The following is an 18,519-nucleotide window of genomic DNA, read 5'->3' on the forward strand; positions in this document are numbered from 1 at the left end:
ATGGCAATGGAAGACCTTTCTCTCTGTCTCTCTCACTGTCCACTCTGCCTGTCAAAAAAAAAAAAAAAAATACTAAACAATATTAATAAGATAACTTGAACTACCAAGTTTTCAAAATCTTTTAATACAACAATCATATAAACCATATATTATAGGCTTGGGAACAGAGATCCAAAGCCTATCTCTTTGGAAAAAAGTTTTCCAAGTGAGGCTCGTAAGAGAAGCAGGCAGATGACTGGCATGTGCAGAAGGCCTGTGGGCCGCACACCTGAAGGTGCTTCCGTGGAAGTGCCAGGCAGTGAAAGGCGGGGCTGGAGTCTGGACTGAGATGAGTGCTGGTCTCTGTTTTTCAGGACATGTATGACGAGCTGATGATGACCATCAGCTCCCGGCGGAGTGGTCTCAATCAGAATCTTGCACTCAAGAGTCAGTACGAAAGGGCCCTGCAGGATCTGGCTGACCTGCTTGAAACTGGCCGGGAGAAGATGGCAGGGGACCAGAAGATCATTGTGTCTTCCAACGAGGAAATCCAGCAACTGCTGGACAAACACAAGGTAAAAAATGAGAAGCGTGGTTGTGAGAGTATGTTCTCAAATCATGATATATGCTTACTAAAACCTAATACTGTGTCCTTTTTGAGTTCCTCCTTTATGCTTTAGTTTTTAAAAGGGCAACAGATGCATATTCAAGCCCAGAAATTTTTCTTCTCAGTTAGTTCCTCACTATTATTAGACAGGCGTTTCCCTTACATAAACTACAATCAAGGGGAGACTCAAGGATTCTTTTCACAGGATTGCAGCTCCAGTCTTTCCCCTGCTTTTTACCCTGTGCTCCCTTGTGTATCTAATGCCAGATGCTCTCTCTGCCCTGCCTCTTCTTGATCAAAGACTTCTCGCTCTGCTCTGGGAATGCAGAGCTGCCCATTCAGCTTGGGGACGGGGTTCCTGTCTATTCCATGGATCATTTGACTCTTCTGACCTTTAAATGCATGCACTTCTATTTGATGTAGGCCTCAGAGTTTCTTCTTGGGGACACGGAGTCCTCATACAATGTAAACAAAATGGGTGGGCCTGACACTATCTGTGTGTGCTGTGAGCAAACTCAGCTTAGATACTACTGCTCTGTAAAGAGATGCCTGTTTCTTTCTTTCTCTTTCGCTCTCGCTCTCGCATGCGCTCTCTCTCTCTCTCACCTGCATATTAACAAAGAATATGCAAAGTTTGCCAGTCTGCAAAGCTAGCCTCCCAGACTATGGGAGTTCCCTGTAAGGAAACCTAAAGTCCCACTGGGTTACAGCTGGTTAACAGCCTGTACATTCGGCAGCTCTTCAGTGGCTAAAAATGGTGGGCTTGGGGAGAAAAGTGAGAGGGAATTGTACTTTTAGCTATTTTTTCCCCAGAGACTTTTGTCCAAATTTTATGGTATTTTGAGGCTTTATCATTTGGCTTTGAAAACACTGCTTTAAAATTCACAGCTGTTTTTTCTCAACTATGACCATCGCAATAAAAGATCATTCTGAGTTATTCCAGAGGCAAAACTAGGATCAATGAGTATAAATAACAGGGAAATAAACCTCAAGAAAAGAAATATGCTAAGAAGAGTGGGATGCCTATGAACAAAAGGCTCTCCTGACCATAAGAAGTCAGGCCAAGGATGTCAGGGGAGATAGCCTTGTGAAAGGAACCTCTGCTTTCATTGAAGGTTGGGACTAGATGACCTCCAAGATCAACTGCAACTTTAAAATTCTAAGATGAAATAATTGTCAATTTAAAATAATGATTTTAGCTTCTATTGACTTGTCCATTTTCTGGGAGAGAGAATTCTGCAGTCTGCAGGTGAGGGACAAAGACATAGCCACATAGCCCAGGTTCAAACCCCAACTCTGCCACAGTTGACAATGTGGCTTGGGCAAGCCACAGGGTCTTGGTGGTTCAGAGTTCTCATCTGGAAAAGTGAGAAATAAAGCCACCTATCTCCACCGAGGATTGAAGAGTTGTTTCAGTGACAGCATGAGTCAGGTAATGTGTTGAAGGAACAGCAAGCAAATAGTAGACACTCAATTAGTTACTGTTATTGGTCTTGGGGATAGGATATAAGATTGGCCTTATCTCCATCCTCCAGGGTCTATGACACATAAAAGTGAATTTCAAAAATACTTGTAGGGTTGTACAAGGCCTACGATTCTATTATGTATAAGTATAATAGGGGCAATTTTAAAATATTTGTTAGCAAACAGTGTATGTCAAGCTATGCCTGGCAAAAGTAATAAGCATGACAAACACTCTGGAAGTTTAAAAGTCAGGCTGAAGCCCAGGCATGGAGGAAGGAGGATCTTAGTGAATGTCAACCGAGAACATCTGAAGAACAGTGTGACAGAGACCAAAGATGAGAAACTGGGAGTGAGGCATTCCGATGGCACACGCTGGCAGCTAGGGGTCTGATGGAGTTAGTGAGAAACTGTGTCACCAAAGGTCGAAGGCCAGAGGGCACAGGGATGTGGTATTAAGAGAACATGGGAGTTTTTTTCAGTAGCTGCTCCCATATAGCGATCTTTGTTCAAGGGACACTGGTCTGTGCACAGCAGTGAGTAGATGCACTTGAATGCAGAGACAACAGAAGCTGATTAGGACAGTAGAATCCATCTCCCCATCCAACAGTTAGTGCTTGGGCAAAGTGAGGATGAGCAGAGTGCCGTAGAGAGGTATTGGTTGGGTATTGATTGACTTCTATCAACTTTTGCACCCGAGACCGTTTTTATCACCTGGTATTGTATAAATGAGTCACTGATCACTTTCTACCTAAAAATTTGCAGGAATATTTTCAGGGCCTGGAATCTCATATGATCTTGACGGAAACACTCTTCAGAAAGATAATCAGCTTTGCAGTCCCAAAGGAGACCCAGTTCCACACGGAGCTGATGACTCAGGCATCTGCTGTGCTGAAACAGGCTCACAAGAGGGGTGTGGAGCTGGAGTACATTCTGGAGGTGAGTCTGTGGGTGTGGCAGCTCCCCTGCTGCAGTCTCCCCATGGCAGAGCAGACCTGCAAGCCAAGTGGTGTTAGGTGATACGCGGTGCCTGGGAACTGGCCACGCTCTCTGACTCCGGATTGTGCTGCTCTGTTGTTACATATGTGTTACCTTGTATTTCCTGTTTGCGTTTGGGTATATGCTGCCCCTTACTGTTAAGTCTGCTAGGTGAATACTGATATCAGACTGTGCATGGAGAGAGGTGGGTTCTTGATGTTCAGACTGATGGCTGAATTATGAGCGAAAAAATGTAGAAATATATCCCTAGGAGTGTCCCGACTTCAGTGACTGCTTAGATAAGCTCTATCCCTGGTGTTCAGGGTCTAGAGGACAGCAACTGAGTCTGGGTCTTTGTGCTCCAAAAGCAGAAAATAAAGGGTCCATTTGGCCTGGCAACACTGGCTTGAAATCAGAAAACATGGACCCAGATTGTCAGAGTCATTTGTAGTGTTCACCTGGATCACCTTGAGTTTGTTGTCTTCCTTGTCACCAATTACATTCCCACATTTATTTAGTCACTCTCAGACACTCATTCTTTGTAAATGAATGAATCAAGCATGTATTCATTTAGCGTTTATCAAACTGCCACCAGTTTCCCAGATACTTGGAATGCAGGCTGCAAATGTCCAGGACTCTGGTCTCAGCAAGCTCATGGACTGGTGAGGCAACAGACAGGTGACAGACAACCAATACAACAGGGCAAGTCTTCTCGGTGAAGGGAATGGTGTTTCATATGCTAGATCTTGTAGGTAAGAAGATAGGGAAATAGTCTGTAACCAAGGCTGGGCCATGGGACAAATAGAGCTCACTGCCTGTTTTTGTAAAGTTTTGTTGGAATATACAAAGTTGGAACCATTTCATTGTTATCTGTGGCTGTTTTCACTCTCTAGAGAGAGATGTGAGTAGTTGAGACAAAGCTGAAAATATTTGCTACTTAGACCATTGCAAAATAAGTTCTCAGGCTACTGCTGTAGAGTCAGATGGACTTGGAAGTGGAGTTCAGCTTCACCACAAATGTATGCCCTGGTCACATAGTTGGTGCTCAGCAGAGACTGATGGGTAATCTATGCAACCTGGGTAAATGCAATGCCAAAACAACATTTTCCTGTTCTCAGTAACCAGGTCGTTGCCCTCAACTATTTCTGCTTTCACATCCTTCCTTTTTCCCATGAAAGTTTTTGAAATTATATCTCTTCCTTTCTTCCTCATCCATTTCCCAGATACTACCAGTCTTAGATTGCTTATAGGATGTATGGTGGGACTTCAAAAAGTCTGAAATATTGGAATTAAAGGATAAATTTATTTTGGGGGGGAATTTTTTAGAATTAATGCATGTATTTTCTATTACTTTTTGAAAACTCTTTGAATACATGGATTTCTTTTTTTTAAAGATTTATTTATTTATATGAAAGAGTTACACAGAGAAGGAGAGGCAGAGAGAGATAGAGGTCTTCCATCTGCCGGTTTACTCCCCAGATGGCCATAGTAGCCAAGCTGCACCACTTCGAAGCCAGGAGCCAGGAGATTTTTCTGGATCTCCCGCCATGGGTGCAGGGGCCCAAGGCCTTGGCCATCTTCTACCGCTTTTCCAGGCAGCAGTAGAGAACTGGATCAGAAATGGAGCAGCTGGGACTTGAACCCGTGCCCATATGGGATGCTAGAACCGCAGGTGGCGGCTTTACCTGCGACGCCCCAGCACCGGCCCCATGAATTCATGGATTTCAAAATTTTTTGCAACAAAACATCTTTTAATTTCATTTCCCATGACCATTTTGAAGTACTCTCATATTTATACTTTTCTAAGTCTTATCTTCTTCTCTGGGCCAACACTGTCATAGCTAGCTAACCCCACACACATGCAGGCCAGTTGTGAATTCCCCAATCTACTCGAGTCTGAAGAGAAATTTCTTTTTAATATTTGAAATATTTGTGAGAACAGTCAGTATTTAACAATATATGTCAGGCAAGACATTTGATTTGCAGATGAATCCATTGAGGTCATTTTACTCTCTAAGATGCTGTGTGAATCTCTCTTCTGGGAGTGCGTCTGCAAGCACTATCTTGCTAAGGCACGTGGTTAATTGGTGTCAGAGCCAGAAACCACACCTATCTGTCTGGTTTCACGGCCTGAACTTTGTAGATCAGTGAGATCTACCTGATCATGCCATTGAAATTACAGCCTTCGCACAAAGACCTGAGCACAAGGACTCTTTAACAGCCCATCAATTTTACTTTTTTTTTTTTTTTTTTTTTTGGTGTATTGTGTATTGTTGATATTCTATCTCCCTTCACTGGAATGTTAACTTAACTAAATCAGAGATCTTTCCTATTTTGTTTGGTCTAAAGGCCTCAAACAGTGCATGGCCATACTTATTTAGTAAGCTTGTGGGAAAAAGCACAGGTTTCCATGCTATGCCCTGTTCCCACTCCACCTGCACATTGAAGTGAACATACACATGTTTTAAAACTGTTGAGTCTTGCTTAAAATTGAGAAAAAAATGTCAACTGATTTTTTTAGAAACGTTTTTTCTAGTTTTACATAACATAAAAATCTGAATTTAGGAATAAGTGACACGACATTTTTCCTCACAGCAATGCCTGTTATATGTTGAGTTTTTGAAAGCTGTGCTTTCAATTTATGTGCAAATGGAATGTGTTTCATTCACTTGCTACATGAAAAGTAAACTATCTCTTTGACTTAAACCCTTACTGTGATAAAAAATGAAACTGTGCATCCCCCATACCCCATAATGGCATACATTATTCCAGTTAGTTCTCATTATGAAGAAGACAGTATTATTACCTCCATTTTAATGTCTGGGAAATGAGGGTCACAGGAGTTTAATATCTTTCCCGTGGTCACACAGCTGATTAGTTGCAGACACCGGTGCCCATTCATGGGGCTTTAAAGAATCACCAGCTGATTAGTTGCTTCAGAGCCATGTTTTGCTTCCCCCAAGCAATCCCCACACAAACACCCCTGACGACTTGAAAGAGAATGTATCGAGTGCACTTTTTTCTCTCATGAGGATTTTTAGCTCACAGACAGTATTGTGTTTCTAGACGTGGTCTCATCTGGAGGCAGAGCAGCAGGAGCTGAGCAGACAGCTGGCGCTGGTGGAGAGCAGCCTTCCGAGCGTGGGCTTGGTGGAAGAAAGAGAGGACAGGCTCAGGGAGCGGATCGTGCTCTACCAGGTCTGTGTCTGGGGATGTCTCGGGATGACAAGTTGCTGTATTTCCATTGAAAGTGCCCAATAATGCTAAAGGAATTTAGACAAACGTGTAAGCAAATGCCTTATTAACTCCTTGCGCTTTCAAGTTATTAACATGTTGAAAGCAGATCTTCCTTTTTTATTTTAAAGAGAATTCTTTTTGAAAGTTCAGACCCTACTAAGCATTTTCTCTATTTTATGCTGTTGTCACATTATTCTTGGCAGTTGTAAAAAAGGCACCTAAAGTTACTACCAGAAGAAAGAGCATCTATAACTAGATATGGATGATACGGATGAAATGTCTTAATGTTTTCAATGTTACCTAGGTACAAATCATTTATGTTTAAATTATGGGTAATCTGAACAGTGTAAGCACCACAGAAATTATAATTCTTAAACAAATTGCACTATCCAAACTTTTAACCTGATATTTTTATCTGTTTTAGCATTTAAAATCCAGTCTTAATGAATACCAGCCCAAATTGTATCAGGTATTAGATGATGGGAAACGACTTCTGATATCCGTTAGCTGCTCAGATCTGGAAAGCCAGCTAAATCAACTTGGAGAGCACTGGCTAAATAATACCAACAAGGTGTCCAAGGAACTTCACAGACTGGAAACAATATTGAAACACTGGACCAGGTAACACATATAGTAACTGGTTTGCATATTTTTACATAAGTATTGCAGTGTATTCATCAGGCTATTGGGTATCAGACTTGGAAAAGATGTGGTCCCTCTAGAAATTTATGGCATGGTATGGAAAATAAAGATAATTAGAAAGTCACTAGTTGGAGTCTTGTATAGTCATAAATCTAGTATTAAAACTGGGCAGGGAGACAGATGGACAATGCAGTTAACTTTCCAACTGTCCTCCTCCATTACATAGTCTATTGCTGGGATGGGGGTCGGTGAGAGGGAGTCCCATAGGAAAGCTTTAGAAGACAAACAAAAGGAAGTGTGAACTAAGGACAAGTTTCTTAGGGGGCAATGGGAAGTATCCAAGGGTTACCTGGAATGTGATAGTACACTCTATCAATACTACTTTTCTTTGCAAGAATTCTAATATTTTCTAAGCAACATCCATGTGAAGGGGGAGAAAGCTATTTTTATTTTTCAGCTTAGGGGTAGGAAAGCTGAAACTTGGAGAGACTGCCTTTATCAAGGCATGGATGTTAAGAGAAAAGAGTGTTAGAGTAACAACTAAGTGTACTTTTCTTCTGAGTCTACTGTGTGTCCCTAGTTTGAAAACACTCAACAAACATGGGTAAGAAAAAGTTGGGGATTGGAAGCTTACTTACTTAACTCATTAATATACTTGCAGTTACCAACGGGAGTCTGCAGATCTGAGTCACTGGTTACAGTCAGCAAGAGACAGGCTAGAATTTTGGGCTCAGCAATCTGTGACAGTCCCACAAGAACTGGAGATGGTCCGCGATCATCTCAATGCTTTCCTGGTAAGTCTGAGAATATAAGGCGTTTGATTTGATTTCATTGTTTTCAAATATATAGGCAAGGTCTGACCCATATATCGGTAACAAGGAAATCGGCTGTCAAAGGCTTAGTATTTTAAACTAACCTGTCTGTATTAATTTTATGTGTTTAATAATTATACAAAATAGTAGGGCTCAGGGACTTAACATTGCCTCTTTAACATAGTTTTTAAGTAGCGACTTCATAGTTGACTTTTTTTTAAAAAAGTTTATTTACTTGAAAGAGTTACACAGAGAGAGGAGGGGCCTTCTATCTGCTGGTTCACTCCCCAATTGGCCGTGTCAGCCAGAACTGTGCTAATCCGAATCCAGGAGCCAGGAGCTTCTTCCATGTCTCCCCCGTGGGTGCTGGGGCTCAAGGACTTGGGCCACCTTCCACTGCATTCACATTCCATAGCAGAGAACTAGATGAGAAGTGGAGCAGCCAGGAATCGAACTGGTGCCCATATGGGATGTCTGCACTGCAGGCAGCATGCAGCTTTACCTGCTATGCCACAGCGCCAGCCGCTGAAGTTAGCTTTTATTTGAAGGCAAAGTGTGCTGCTTTGGTGTTCCTCTGGAGTACCCAACACAACTCCAGCCTCAGAATGTAGAGAAAATGGTTTTATTCACTAAATTGGTTGCTTTCCTTACATGAAATATCTGACTATTTAGCCCTATTGCAAACATTGCTACTTCTTTTAGGAGTTTTCTAAAGAAGTGGATGCCAAATCTTCCCTGAAGTCATCTGTCCTGAGCACTGGAAATCAGCTTCTTCGATTAAAGAAGTTGGACACAGTTGCCCTGCGTGCTGAGCTGTGTCACATTGACAACCAGTGGACCGAGCTACTGAAAAATATCCCAGCTGTCCAAGAAAAGCTCCACCAGGTAGAAAAATAAGGATTGGCCTTATTGAGAGTAAATGATTTAAGCTATATTAAATGGAGAACCATGTTAATCTGCTTTTACTCACATATTTAAATCAGTTTTGGCTCAGAGATCTTATTTTTTCTTTCTTCTATCTCATTATATATTAAAAATGAACTATTTCCAAAGCCCTGCCCAGATGACATTTCTTTAACGTGTTGTGTGTGTTTGTATGTGTGTATGTATTGAAATCTTTGGCCTTGTTTAAACTTTGTTTTCTCATGTATAAAATGTAAGAGAGTCAGTGGTGCTGATAATTTATAACACATGTCAGAGATTATTATTTTGTGTATAAGAGGGCAACTGGCATTCAATAAGTGTAGGTGTAGTGGAGTCATGAGCAGAAGTGCAGTTCTGAGCAATGTCTCCTTGCATGATTTCATCATTGTGCAAACATCACCGGGTGTATTTACACACAAGAGGGTGGCTACAGCATCACTAGGTGATAAACATGTATAGGACTGCCATCATATATGTGGTCTATGATTGACTAAAACACATTATCTGGCCCATGTCGGCGTTCCTGGTGTACGGAATGTACCTATCTCCGCAGAAATTCCAGAACATTTCACCTTTATCTTTATGTGACGTTCATCCTCAAGTTGCTGGGTACGAGCTATGTCTAATGTGTATGCCTCATCTCTCCTAATCAGCAGCTATACATTCCTAGAAGGCAGAAACAGCTCCACGTCGATCTCAGTGTTTTTCATTATCACAGAGAAGTTCATCTGTGAATTTTTAATAATTGCTTTTACCCCTCCAAATCATTATAATAAGTATATGCATAAATGAGTGATATACTAATATTCAGAATTCTAAGTATATTTTATTAAAGACTAAGAGAATTGGCTATGCTCTTAGGAATAAATATTAGAGTGCCAAAAGTCTAGAAAATGATAGCTTGTAGTGTAGTATTTTTCTTTCTTCTTTTCACATTCCTGAGTCATAATACAGAGATTTTACAAGATAATTAATAAAATACATCTGTTGAGTGTTTTGTAGTTGTTTTTTTAAAGCTCATAAAACTAGCTGTAAAATAAGAATAATATTTTCTTCTTGCTGGTGTTTTGATTAATTAGTTAATGTTTATACAGTGTTTATAGTATTGGATATCAAGCGAACATAAAATGACTATTATCTTTCAGTGTTTGCTTGATGTTTAATTTGAACCTTCTAATGGGGTTAAGATCTGAAAATGTCATTGCAAAGTGTTATTATCTCTGAGTACAATGATGTGAATTAATATAGGGTTTTTACGTGAGCAGAATTTGGTTTGAATTTTGACACTTGCGTCTTGTTCTGTCTCGAACTTGTGCAGCTCCAAATGGATAAGCTGCCTTCCCGTCATGCCATTTCTGAAGTCATGAGCTGGATTTCTCTAATGGAAAGTGTGATTCAAAAGGATGAAGAGGATATAAAAAATTGCATAGGTTACAAGGCAATTCATGAATACCTTCAGAAATATAAGGTAATTAGCTTTTTTTCCTTTTTAGATCATTTTATTTGAAAGAGCAAAACTCAAATTATGAAATCAGGTCTTATAAGTTTCATAAATGGTGGCAAACAGGCATTCAAAACCAAGAAAACTGAATCCATAGTTACAGGCAAAAAAAAAAGTTGTATGGTGTTAGGAATAATTTTGAATAATTTTGTTATTTTTAAAAATCAAGGAAATCATGAAAGCAAATAATATAAGTATTTATAGTGAGATTTTATAAGCTATCCAGTGCTATATCTTCTAGCTAAACATCCTCCTATATTTATATGTCTCTGTGTATATGTTTGTATGAGTGTGTACAGGTAAATATTTACCTTTGAAAATAATAGGTCATATGAATAAATGAACTAAATAATGGACGTTATCATGTTAGTCTTAAGGTCACTTAAGGTTTTTAATTCCTGGTAAAATAGTAAGGCATTGACATGTACAATTCCTGGTTGTGTTACTGCCCCCTCTTTTTTTTTTTTTTTTTTTTTTTTTTTTTTTTTTTTTTTTAGGGTTTTAAGATAGACATTAACTGTAAGCAGCTGACAGTTGATTTTGTGAACCAGTCTGTGCTACAAATCAGCACTCAGGATGTGGAAAGTAAACGGAGTGATAAGACTGATTTTGCTGAGCAGCTGGGAGCAATGAATAAAAGTTGGCAAATCTTGCAAGGTCTAGTAAGTGAGAAGGTAAGCCAAGTGACCTGCGGCTGCTCCTATATATCATAGCATCCCCTCTGCCTCCCCCGAAACAGGCATGGTCGGTAAGAGAAACTCAGTTCTAGAGCAGTATATCTGCACTGGACTCCAGAATGCCTCTGATAATGTTATTGAGGATTTTATTACTCTAAATTTATTTAGTTTTATTAATTGTTTATGCACCTTTTCTGCTCTTTGCTTGTGTCGGGTTGTTTCAATTTTTTTTTTAAAGATGGCTCTTAATTCCTTTATTTTTGTTTCAAGTTGGCATCAATCTTCTCTTGATTATCAACAGTATCACTTGATTCACATTTTACAGAATTTTTATAATCATATATATAATGGACCTTATTTTAGGAATTCTTAATTTGGAGAAAATAGTGGCTTGAGTAATTAGCTTGCCAATGATTTGATCTTAACATAAAATTTCAAATTTTATGTCATTATGTTTGTTCAGATCCAGCTGTTGGAAGGCTTATTGGAATCTTGGTCAGAATATGAAAATAACGTACAATGTCTGAAAACTTGGTTTGAAATCCAGGAAAAGAGACTAAAACAACAGCAACGAGTTGGGGATCAGGCTTCAGTGCAGAACTCACTGAAAGACTGTCAGGTACTTGCCCAAGTGGCTCACATGGGCCTTCCACTGTTCCACACATGTGCTGAGTGAGTTTGAAGGCCTGAGAGTTGTGAGTTAACTATGTTTAAATCGATACATTTGGTATCAAATTTCTGTGATTATATGACTTATAGAGTTTCCTAACTGTAGGTTTTTTGCACTTGCTTTTCAAAATTCGAAATTATGAAAATTTTTACTCTTGTAAATAGAAATGCCAGGAATCTTATAATCATTAGATTTAATAGCTATCAATATTTTTCAGTATATTTTCCTGAATTCTCTTTGTTTTTAAAGATTGCATGGTAAATCCCAGACATGTCATTTTATTCCTACAAACTACCATATGCATCTTAGACAATCAGTGTTTTCTTATGCAATCATAACATTATCACTACAAAAAAAGTAACCATAATTCCCTAGTATTTTTATGCCTTGTTGATAATCATATTTCCTTATCTTTAAAAAAATGCATTTTAAATTAATTTATTCAAGTATGAATATGAACAGGGTCCACATTGCTTGTTATAGTTCATAAGTCTATTTAATATTCTTTAATACTAGAACTTGCTGCTGAAACTAGATTGTTCAGGGTTAGCCTGTGCACTTCCTTAAGATGTGATTTAACTTGATTTTATCATCTCTGAATTGCTTATACATGGAAGTTAGCATTAGAGGCTTGACTGGATTCCCATTCTACTTTAAAAAAATATTACTTGACAGAAAGAGAGAGATGGAGATAAATCTTTTTTTTTCTGCTGATTCACTCCACAAATACAATAGAGGGAGCTATGCTAGTCTGAAGCCGAGAGCCAGGAATTCTAACCTGGACTTCTGCATGACAGGCAGGAATCCAATTACTTGAACCATTGCTACTGGCTCACAGGCACATTAGCAGGAAGCCGGATTGGAAGCAGAGCCAGGACTCCATCTCAGGCACTCTGAGATAGGATGTAGGTATCCCAACGGTATACAAAGCAACAGTGTTCCTTTGTCACGGGGGGACACACACAGCCTGCTTGTCTCCAACTGTAAGTAAGGAGGACCAAGGATTCAGGTGGTACACTTGTAGCTCAAATGTTTTCAGTAACTTAGGAACATGTAATTGATCCTCTGGTATTCTTGTTTATACGAAAGAAATGTGAGAAATACACTTAATGCTGTAATAAAATTGTTTAAGCTAATTCACTAATTGCACTGTGTTACAGATTAGTTATGACTGTTCTCTTGCAGTGTTTTCCAAGAACAACTGAATAGTCAACTGTGAAGTGATTGTGCAGGAAATTCCTCTCCCTACATCCTGGTTTTTAAAAGACTAGATTGCTAAAAGAACTGGATTAGGTCATGGTGTCCCTTCCAATCAGCACTTTTTCTTTTGGGGACATGTGGGAAGAGATCTCCTGATGCTCTTAATCAAAGCTTTTTCTGGTCTAGATAAGAAAGAGCTCAGGTTCCTAGAGTTGGGTTCCTTAGCTAATGGGTTGCATTTTTAAAAATATTCTTTCATTCATTCTTTCATTCATTCAAAAGACAGAGCATCACATAAACCATAAACAGGGAGAGATGAAGAAGAGGAATGATAGAGTGTGAGAGAGATCTACCGTCTGCCTGTTCACTCCCCAAACGCCTAAAATAGCCAGGGCTGGGCCAGGTCAAAGCAAAGAGACAGGAACTCCATCTTTGGATCTCTTATGGGTAGCAGGGACCCAAGAACTTGAACCATCTTCCTCTGCCTTTCTAGATGCATTAGCACGAAGCTAAATTGGAAGTGGAGGAGCTGGGACTCAAACTGGCACTCATATATGGGATTCTGGTGTTGCAAGTGGCAGTTTAACCTGTTGCTTCACAGTCGTGACCCCTCGATTACAACTTTGAGGCTGCATAAAATGACAAAAACATCAACTAGACAAATACCTTGAATTAATAAGAAATTTAAAATGTCTTAGAAGATGGATTTGTAAAATATTAAAGGCCAAAAACATGCATTAACTAGTCTCATTGCATTTCCAGTTTTCTAGGGGCTAGTAGTATTTCCAATTCAAGCTATAAATTTTAAAATCTACTAAATCAGAATTTCAAAAATTCACTATTAAAGATGAAAGTCATACCTTTTGTCGAGTTTTAAGTTACTCTGTTGGGGGCAGGTGTTTAGCCTAAGAGTTGAGACACCTGTGTCTCACATCAGAGTACCTGAGTTTGACACCCAACTTTGGTTCCTATTTCCAGCTTCCCGCTGGCAAACAGTGATGAAGGCTCAAGTAATTGTGGGAGATCTGGATTGGGTTCCCTGGCTGCTAGCTTTGATTTGGGCCAGCCCACTGTTCTAGACATTTGAGGAGTGACACTTAGATATAGGTGCTTTCTCTCTCTCTCTCTCTCCCTCTCTCCCTGTCTCCCTTTCTTCCTCCCTCCCTCCTTTCTTCCTTTCCCCTTCTTCTGTCTCAAATAAATAAATAAATTTAAAATGCTTTTTGTTAATTTTTAAATGTATTTTGAATTGCTTAGCATTTTAATTGCTTAAACTTCTTTGCTCTAATGAACTTAAGCACTGGATGATTGAAATATTCCATTAAAATAATTTTCCTTTTCCCATTCTTTTCTCTCTCTGCTTTTCCATTTTGCTTCTTTCTGAGTGCATGTCTTCTCCTTAAAAGAGTAGTCTCCCAGAGGGTCAGGTCAGACAGCGTCAGGGCAGAAAGCTTAGAATATGGTTTAGAGGACTCTGCACCACTGCTGATTTGTGATTTCAAGTGAAAGGTCATTTATTTGAAACAAAAACCAGAATGAAAGTAGCCCACAACAGTTATTTGGGGACATCTCACATAAATCGCAATAGCCTAACTGGCATGTTCTGTTTGGCAACACCACAAACCTTGATAAAATTTATTGTCATTTTTGAGAAATTGTTCCTTTGGACCAGAGTGTGAAATTCAAGCCAGCATACTTAAATCAGTGACTGGATTCAAGCTTCACTTTGTTTTAAAACTCTTGAATATTTTTCCAGTGTTTTAGTGATTTATTAATTGCAGCCAACATAAAACTGATATTTTTGAGTTAACCCAAGTTAAGAATGATTTATTGTAACGAAAATGTTAGGCTTGGTCTTTTCTTTCATTGATCAGGAAGAGAAACCTTTTTAATTATTATCAGAAGGAAAGACATCTTAATTTTGCATAAACTATATGTTTCAATTCTGTTTCCTTCCTGGGCTTTGCTCTTATGCCAACATATGTATGTGTAGTGTCTTTTATCATGTGTTGACATCTATGTGTTGACATAGTTGACATCTATGAAAAATAAGAATAAAATTATTTTTTAAAGAATTATTTATTTGAAAGGCAGAGCTACAGAGAGAAGGAGGGAGGGAGTGAGGGAGGTCTTCCATCTGCTGGTTCACTCCACAAATGGCCACAACAACCAGGGCAGGGCCAGGCTGAAGACAGGAGCATCGGTGGACCATCCTCCACTGCTTTCCCAGGTGTATCAGCAAGGAGCTGGATCAGAAGTGGAGCAGTCAGGACTTGAACTGGCACCCAAATGGTGGCTTAACCCATTATGCCACAGCACTGGCCCCTAAAATTAATTTTTAATTGTTGAATTTTAGAAGCATAATTGACATTTTAGAAGGGTTGTGGTGCTTATTGTATGTTGAAATAAAAAAGTAATACATATTATTAATGTAAGTTAAGATTGATACATAATTATTTCTTAGAGAAAGGGAGAGAAAAATCCTTAAATAGTAAAATTAATTATGTTTTCTGCACTATGTCAAGGACCTGGACCTAAAATCCCAGTAATCACTGTATTCATTCTCTGGTAATTATCAACGCTGTCAAAATATTAACAATTATAAAATAGAAATGAAAGAACAGTATGAAAAACCAAAAATGATCTCTTTATGCAACTAAATTCATGAATTTCTAATTAATGCACCAAGACAAAAATAGCTTTATGATAATTCAGGAGAGAAAAATAAATACATTTGCATTGAAGCTTAGCAGATTATCATATGGCTATACATGATAATATCTTGCATATTCCATATATATTTATCTCATTTTGTTCCTTTGGAATAAGCAAAAAATATATCTGTTGTAGAAATGAGGTTGAGAGAGATTAAAAGGTTGAACCACAACAGATACAAAAATGAAAGGGGCAAAAATATTAAATAAGAGGTACAAAAATTGAATTAGTATAATGAGACAGTAGACTCCTCATTAACATCAACAGCATTGTCCAGTCCTGATAGTTTTATTGATAAAGGGATCTTCATGGGGTGAAAATCTTTTTACACAGTTGAAACATTATCTATACTTAAATATGTTGGAATTTTGTCCTTTCTAACATCCAGTTCCTACAAATCTATTTTCAGTTCTGGAAGTATACTCCCGAACGTGGGAATGTATCCATGCCTCAATATTTAGTTTTTCATTTCACTCCGAGATGTGATTTACAACTCCTGCAAAGTTTCCTGTTACATGGGTTACCTCTGTTGTTGGGCTGAGAGTTAGTAGTTGAATGGTTTGCATTTTAATCCCCTCAGGAGCCCTCAACAGTACTTGTGACCCAAGACAGGTCTGATGACGTGATGTTCCATTGATTTATCTATAACACATTGGTGGCACTCCTAGGTTGCCTCACGGAGCTCTGCACATTTTAAATGGCATTAACATATATCAGAATTCTTATACGTGGTTAACTATGAGCTCCAGATCTCTTCCTCCTTCTATTTTTCCTTTCTGGAACTTTTCATACTGGTAGTCATAAACACCCCACAGAAAATGAAAATTTGCTTTTTCAGAATCATGGAATTAGAGTATTTTAGAGAGAATCAGAGGTTAATAGAGATTATCCCTCCCAGTCTTCTGATTTTCTAAGTGAAGAAACTGAGACTTCATGAAAGTTTCTTACTTACCCAGAGGGACACAGCTTTACAGAAATAGAAATATGATTGAATCTGACATACTGGGGACCCAAATACCATTCTGTTATGCTCTTGCTCTGAGCTCTGCTGTGTACTTTTTGAATATGAACCCACATGGATTTAAGAACATAAGTTACTATTAAGCAGTCCACACAGCAGATTCATAGAATGACAAACGCCCTAAATGGCACTCTGACCTCAAAATCAGCCCTCCTTAAGGCATTCGGATCTGGCTGAAAAGCCCATGAGAGCATTTCAGGCATGGAAAGCCAAGACACTGTGGCAAAAAATGATCTGCGTGAAGGATCTCTGAATGAGACGCCAGTGGAAAGAAGGGGCCATCAAAGAAGGAGGTACTTTTCTCTGAAGAGAGGAAAGAACTTCCAATTTGCTTATGGCCCTGTCTAAATACTGACAGAGTTTGTGGACTAAAAAGGCTTCCATATCCTTGATAGCTATTGACAAGGGCCTTGGGTGATCACTGACATTGTAAATAAGAGTGTCGATTGTTAACAACAGGAGTCACTGTGCACCTACTCCCTATGTAGGACCTCTGTACTTATTGAGTTGCACTATGAGAATTAACAGTAAAACTTGTTTTCAAACAGTACTTTATATTTTTGTGTCTGTGTGTGGGTGGGTGCAAACTGTTGAAATCTTCACTTAGTATAGAGTTGGTCTTCTATATATAAAGATAATTGAAAATGAATCTTGATGAAGAATGGGATGGGAGAGGGAGTAGGAGGTGAGATGGTAGTGGGGGTGGGAGTGGAGGTATGGGGGGAAGAACTACTATATTCCTAAAGCTGTACCTATAAAATTTGCATTCATTAAATAAAAGCTTTCTTAAAAAAAGAATTACAAAGAGAGAGGGAGATACAGTGAGAGATCTTCCGTCAGCTGATTCACTCTCCAAATGGCAGCAACAACCAGTCCTGGGCCAGACTGAAGCCAGGAGCAAAGAGCTTTTTCCTGGTCTCCCACATGGGTACTAAGACCCAGGCACTTGGGCCAGCCTCTGCTGCTTTCCCAGGCACATTAGCAGGGAACTGGATCAGAAGTGGAGCAATCTGGACACTAACTGGCACCTGGATGGGATACTGTCATTGCAGGCAGCCGCTTTACCCACTATGCCACAACACTGACACCAACGTTAAATCTTCTTTAAAACCTTACATAATACCACTTCTTTATCTGGTTGATAATCAAAACAGATATGCTAATTTCCCATGGGTAAAAAGACTTTTTTTTTTAAACATGTAAGTGTAGGTAGAAGTATTGTTGTGGAGAATGATAATCTTTTTGGATTAGTAAAAAATTTTAGGACAGGAAACTATAATAGCTCAGTTCTAGTGGCTCCCCTGGAGTTCCATAAAATAACAATTTAACAATTTTTTAAAATCTTTCAGGATCTGGAAGATTCAATTAAAGCAAAAGAAAAAGAAATAGAGAAAATTGAGCACAGTGGACTCGCTTTGATTCAGAACAAGAAAGAAGAAGTCTCTGGCACTGTTACGACGACGTTGCAGGAGCTCAACCAGACCTGGGCCAATTTAGACCACATGGTAATGTTGCCCGTGGACATCGGGCTCCAAGACTGTTTTCCAGCACCTATCCCAACTCTGGGTTTTGATTTCCCTAAAATAACTGAGTAAATATGTGTCAACTTCATACCTATTCCCTTTATACTAAGTCTACTTCATTAACTTTGTTTTCAAAAATATAACAGAATACAGAATAAATACAGGTGTTTCCTGTAATGCCCATGATTATAAACATTACTCTTAATAATCCTATTCAACCCGTTGCTATAGATCCCATCAAGGTTCAGATAATTCTTCAGTGTCTGTCCTTAGCTCGGATTCTTCTAATCTCTACACAGAGGAGGAGAAATCCAACTAGCAGATATCTCCACTTGTGTGGTTGATAGATATCGCACACTCTGTGCCCAAACTGCAAGACTGCTCTTTCTGCTTCCTCACTGGATGACAACCCTACCCTTCCGAAGAGTTGATCTTTACTCCTTGCATCCTCCCATATCCCACATCTTGTCCACACAAAAACTGTGTCAGTTGCACTTTCAGGCTAGATCTTACTCTGACCTCTGTCCCCCTCTCTGCAGCTAACACCCTAGTCTCAGTCTCTATCATCGCCT

The 18,519-nt window shown here is 39.2% G+C and overlaps 1 protein-coding gene across 29 annotated transcripts in view; it reads left to right on the top strand.

Annotated features, from left to right (window-relative positions):
- Positions 1-18,519, top strand: part of SYNE1 (spectrin repeat containing nuclear envelope protein 1) — a 551,595-nt gene that overhangs the window by 428,784 nt on the left and 104,292 nt on the right. For all 29 annotated transcript variants that reach the window (XM_051855247.2, XM_070073379.1, XM_070073388.1 and 26 more), the window contains 10 exons: positions 354-554; positions 2,813-2,986; positions 6,092-6,223; positions 6,687-6,883; positions 7,566-7,698; positions 8,419-8,601; positions 9,959-10,108; positions 10,639-10,815; positions 11,282-11,437; positions 17,774-17,929. In XM_051855247.2, the coding sequence (XP_051711207.2) occupies positions 354-554; positions 2,813-2,986; positions 6,092-6,223; positions 6,687-6,883; positions 7,566-7,698; positions 8,419-8,601; positions 9,959-10,108; positions 10,639-10,815; positions 11,282-11,437; positions 17,774-17,929 (1,659 nt within the window). The remainder of the gene's footprint in view (positions 1-353; positions 555-2,812; positions 2,987-6,091; positions 6,224-6,686; positions 6,884-7,565; positions 7,699-8,418; positions 8,602-9,958; positions 10,109-10,638; positions 10,816-11,281; positions 11,438-17,773; positions 17,930-18,519) is intronic.

Source organism: Oryctolagus cuniculus, chromosome 5 (assembly GCF_964237555.1).
Source record: "Oryctolagus cuniculus chromosome 5, mOryCun1.1, whole genome shotgun sequence".
Taxonomy (NCBI): Eukaryota; Metazoa; Chordata; class Mammalia; order Lagomorpha; family Leporidae; genus Oryctolagus; species Oryctolagus cuniculus.